Source organism: Bactrocera latifrons, unplaced genomic scaffold (assembly GCF_001853355.1).
Source record: "Bactrocera latifrons isolate USDA-ARS-PBARC rearing strain unplaced genomic scaffold, ASM185335v1 scaffold_906, whole genome shotgun sequence".
Lineage (NCBI taxonomy): Eukaryota > Metazoa > Arthropoda > Insecta > Diptera > Tephritidae > Bactrocera > Bactrocera latifrons.
In genome coordinates this window covers 25,344-30,981 of record NW_017537608.1, presented here as the reverse complement: position 1 = coordinate 30,981, position 5,638 = coordinate 25,344, and the positions used below count along the sequence as shown (strand labels likewise).

Genomic DNA, 5,638 nt, shown 5'->3' with positions numbered 1-5,638 from the left:
GGCAAATGTATTTACCTATGTACGCTAACTGTCAGACCTTTCGACCGTAAAAACATTTATAATATAGTACGAACATKTTTCTTCGTGTACACAATATTTCATCGATTTATCTACAGAAGCTTATGAGAAGATARTTTTACAAACTTGTCGTGCTCTAAAATTCAACCTTCAATAACATTAACAAAAAACTGAATTTTAACGAAATATTTATATTATATCATGTCTGATCCCCCACCTGGTTTGACCCTTTTACGACATTATAAGTTCAGTTATTAAGTCTTTGTAGTTTTCCGTCTTAAGGGTTGGTAGAAAATTGTGTTTTTTAGGAAAATMAAAATCACATAATAATCGTTTAAATCACTTTGTGTCAATAAGTGGGATTCTTTCGAACATGAGTCGCTTTCTTCAGATAGTTCTTCGTTGTGATTTAGAACAAGTTCAAGAGTAGAACCCTGATTTTCAGAGTTCGACTCTATGTAGGATGGGTTTCGTATTTTTTTTGTAGGTAATACGAAGATATCTCAATTTTGACTCAAGTTACAGCTTGCACAGACGGACAGACAGATAGTCGCTAGGATTTCAAATTTGCTCGTAATCCTTCTTCATCATTTATATGTATTTTTATAACTCAATATCTGTGTCGTTTAGTTTCAGGCGATATATACAACCGTTAGGTGAACATAACTAATTATTAAGCAAGAGTATAAAAAACATGTATACGAGGTCGGGAATGAATGTGTAGCTACAAAAAACTGCATGTGATTGAGTCAAAACTATTAAAGTATACTAGCTGACCCTGCAGACGTTGTCCTGAGTGAAATTATGTGTTTTGAAATGAAAAGATAAAAATTCATGTTGTGCTGATAATCATTTATTTGCGATTTGAGCACGACACGTATATCTGGCCGCGTGAAAAACATCGCATTTCCAAATTTATTCCACCCACTATGCGTCTATCCTGTTGATCGTCATCTCAAATTAAATTTTCACTGGAAACGGAATACATACGTTTGAACTGAAATAGCAAATCGTTAGAGCTCAAAAGAAATGCTTAGAATCAATCATTCTGCCTCTTATATTTGGTAGATGCGTCACAATCAGATTGCGAAACATCATAACGACACATCCAACTTTGAGACGCAAATGATGCGGTGGCATACCAAGCCTCTCCAAAGAATTTTGAAATTTCACTGGGTAATTTAGGGTAACGTCTTCATTTTCAAGACGATAGATCGATTTGTCTTCCGGAATTTGACTTTGAATCTTCCAGTTTAAGTCAACAACATCGGTATTTGTGGAAGCTAACATTGTACGTAGAGGATAGAGTCCTGTGTAGAAGTTCACGCAAGTGCGGAAAGTTCTCTGATCGCCATTCACTTGGGAGTGGCCAGAAATGAATCTTTTACATATGATTCAAGCAGCTCACGACTTCCGGTCCTTGACCAAGTATCCTCTGGGTAGCCTAAGAACATGAGTTTGAAGGCGAGCTAAAGTGAGAAGGCGAAACATTCCCTGCATAGGGTTGTGCGCTGGGTTTGGGACCCGTTACATAAAAAATCCATCCMAATGAAAACCCAACAACAGCCTCGGATGAGAGACCCCACTTTTGATGACGATCATGGCAAACGAAATAAGGACTACGATTTGAGGGCATGCACCTGGAACGTCTGGTCCCTTAATTGGGAAGGTGCCGCTRYCCAGCTGGTTGATGTCCTCGTAAAAATAAAGGCTGGCATCACCGCCGTCCAAGAAATGCGATGGACGGGACAAGGACAGAGACGAGTAGGTCCTTGTGGCATTTACTACAGTGGCCATATAAAAGAGCGCAAGTTTGGTGTGGGATTCGTGGTGGGAGAGAGACTTCGTCGCCGAATACTATCATTCACCCCGGTGAATGAACGTCTAGCCACAATCCGCATCAAAACGAGGTTCTTCAACATATCGCGTATTTGCGCCCACGCTCCGACAGAAGAGAAGGGCGATGTGACCAAAGATGCCTTTTATGAGTGCTTAGAAAGCACTTATGGGAGCTGMMCCCGCCACGATGTCGAAATCGTGCTTGGCGACTTTAACGCCAGGGTGGGCAAAGAAGGTATCTTTGGCTCTACGGTCGGTAAATTCAGCCTTCACGAGGAAACATCCCCAAATGGGTTGAGGCTTCGCCGGGGCCCGAGATATAGTTATCYGCACTACTAGATTCCAGCATAAGAAGATACATCAAGCTATGTGGCTGTCTTCGAATCGAAAAACCACCAACCAGATCGATCATGTTGTGATAGACAGAAGACACCAGTGTTTTAGATGTGTGTGCGCTCCGAGGTCCTAACATCGACTCGGACCACTATCTTGTWGCAGCCAAGATTCGCACCCGCCTCTGTGCAGTAAATACGCACACTATCAAACACAAGGAAGGTTCGACGTCGAGAAGCTGCAATCACAACAGACAGCCGAACGATTTTCTACTCGGCTAGCACTCTTGCTCTCTGAGAGAACTCGTCAACAACTTGGTATAACTGCAACAACACAACTGTGGGACTGCATTTCCTTACATACAGCTGCAACCGCAACCATTCGTTTTCGGAAAATGCAAAATAACAGCTGGTACGATGAGGAGTAGAGTAAGCCTCCTCAATATCGCATATAAGGTTCTATCGAGCGTATTATGTGAAAGATTTAAGCCCACCGTCAACAAACTGATTGAGCCTTATCAGTGTGGCTTCAGACCTGGAAAATCAACAATCGACCAGATGTTCACCATGCGCCAAATCTTGGAAAAGACCCTTGGTAAGAGAATGGACACTCAGCATCTTTTTGTCGATTTAAAAGTCAGCACGAAAAGGAGCTCCCTTTATGCCACAATGCCTGAATTTGGTATTCCCGCAAAACTAATACGGCAGAACTAAATAGAGAAGGTACCATCTTCTATAAGAGTGTACAGCTGCTGGCGTATGCCGATGATATTGATATCATTGCTGTTATCTCGGCTATAATCGCGTAAGCGGTGGCTACGCCAATCAAGATGAAGAAGWAGAAGAAGAACATGCACGTGCACTCAAGGAATCGTACTTACGATAATTTGGCCAATTTAGCGTATAAACCTTCGTGAWGAGTCCATCTTTCGTGAATTGATAAACGGCATATGSAATTGATATYAAACCACCTGAAGTATCAACCGGTATTGATCCATTTCCAATTGTTAGCGTACACGCTATTAAATATCTTCGGCAATATAATTATTGCTCGTATTCCATAATTGACGCGGATTTGAAGGCTGGCGGTGTTTCCATTGGATGTACTTCTCTGGGTTGAAATAGACTCTTTGGTCATTCTCCAAAATAACTTCGAGACGCACAACAGTCGAAAAACGTTCATGAATTGCAAAAGTAAATATCCTACAAAACGCTTTATTGCAGTTTACGTATCGTTCAAGACCAATAACCGCCATGTTACTTAATTTGGTGACGTATTTACAAACGTATTTTATCGATTACCCCAAACTGCAATAGGCAACATTGACATGACTTWTGAATATTGAATATGAATGAGACAACAGTAGCGAGTATGGTATGATCCATGAGTTGTAAACTTCGATATTCATTCTTCCAAATTGAATGCTTCATGTTCTGCCATTGTCGTCTGGTGTTCGCCGCCGAGTGAGTGGATATCCATCATTTCTAGTTACCGAAATTGAGCGATTYAAATAATCYACAGATCAAAATATTGTAAAACAAARCAAACAAAAATTWAAAAAAATTTGTATGGAAAAAGCAATTTTTTGGATTTATCCAATTTTCCGACTTTTCCTTACGAAAAGTATAGGTCATTTTAATTTCTAAACCTTCCCCGATCCACAACGAACAACCTCTGATAATWTCATCAAGTTTGTTGCAGCCGTTCTCTTAACGTTTGTATGGGSAAAAAGAAAAAGGCTGTTTTTAGGGGTTTTCCTTCAATTATTCGAATAATTCGAATTTTCTAGCCGTAAAAACTATCCTTGAAAATCTTACAATTTAAAAAAGAATTGGCTAAATTGGTACCGGCGTTGTTGAGTTTTGCGCGTAGCAACACATTTTGCGATTGAATTTTATATATAAGAAGATTGTTAATAATGTGTTTATCCCACATCAACAAAAATCATCACAAAGTTCGTCTCACAAATTTTTAACACCGATTTTGTTTCATATTGTGAAAATGATAATTTCATCATTATGTTTTCACTAACTTATGTTGCAGGATATTCACAATGCCAGTTTCAGCGTCCAATATTCTTATGATTCATGGCACCCTGTCATATTAATTTTTAAAAATTAATAATAATACTTAAAATATGAGAGTAATTAATGTACTGACTGTCAAATGAAATATAAAATTATGTCAGTGTTTACCAATATGAAAGATATACATACATATATTTTTGTTTATTTTCAGAGACATATTAAGAGGTTATGTAATAACACAAGAACAATAAAAAGTTTTACTTTCTAATAGTGCTTTGTATCCAACTAACGAAAGCATCTACACGGGTGTAAACACCGGGGAAACCTTTTTGTCCACACGGTGTGGGACCAAATGAAACTACACCAACCAAAAAGTATGCTTCCCTTCCATTAACCGATTGAGCAAACATTAGAGGGCCACCAGAGTCACCGCGACATGTGTCAATACTTTTCTCACCGCCCGCACACATTTGACTGTTGCCCAACTCGATTCTAGTGTAATGACGGTATTTTGCTTTACACCTTTCCAGATTTTCACCTCTCACCAACGCCTTTAATTTCTTTTGGCTACTATTGGATGTTTCTGTTGCACCCCAACCAGCAATGTCCATAGTAACGCCTTCATAATTACTTGTTGAAGAGCTTGGCAAGCAAATAGGACTAGTGAAAGCATTGAAACTGACTCTTTCTTGAAGACGCAGTAAGGCTATATCATATGTTTGGGTTCTAACATCGTACAGTGGATGGCATATTTCTTCCTCAATATTTATATTGATATGTGGACTCGAACAAAGTTTATTGCCCTTGCTATCAAATTGGCAATCGATTTGTGTTTCTAAGTCCCATTCACCCAAACGAACTCCAGTTAGGCGCCAATGTGCAGGCAGTACACGCTTGCTAACACAATGTCCTGCCGTTAAAACGTATCGGTCGTTAATCAGACTAGCACCGCAATGAAGACCTTCGCCACCGTTTCCTGCAAAAAGAAAGAAAGAAATACTAAATTAATTATGACAAGAAAACATTTTATACTCTACATGCAAGAACCAAAGTCCGAGAAATTCCTTCATGTTCTGGCAAAATTATATCTATTTTTGGTAATAACGCACCCTATTAACATACCACACACTCACTAATCACCCACCATCACCAATCTACCACATAAGGTGTTTTCCAAAGTAAACAGGACTTAAAAAAAACAGAACAAATGGTTTTTTTCGGCAAAATCAATTTATTTTATTCCGGTGCAAGCCTTTTGAATGACCTGTAAGTCTGCATAACGCTTTCATGGGCAAATGCATTTTTCGGAAAAGGAAGAAGWCGCACAGTCACAGTCGATAATGATTAAAATGTGATCTTTGGTGGAATAATCGGTCACAAGCGTCGAATTGAATGTTGGATTCTGAGCAATTTTTGGTCGT

General features: G+C 39.2%; 1 protein-coding gene across 2 annotated transcripts in view; it reads right to left on the bottom strand.

Annotated features, from left to right (window-relative positions):
* Nucleotides 1-4,374: 4,374 nt before the first annotated feature.
* The window catches only part of LOC108977523 (serine protease easter-like), a 15,948-nt gene continuing 14,684 nt past the window's right edge, over nucleotides 4,375-5,638 (bottom strand). For both annotated transcript variants that reach the window (XM_018947237.1, XM_018947238.1), the window contains one exon: nucleotides 4,375-5,193. In XM_018947237.1, the coding sequence (XP_018802782.1) occupies nucleotides 4,475-5,193 (719 nt within the window). In that variant the 3' untranslated portion in view covers nucleotides 4,375-4,474. The remainder of the gene's footprint in view (nucleotides 5,194-5,638) is intronic.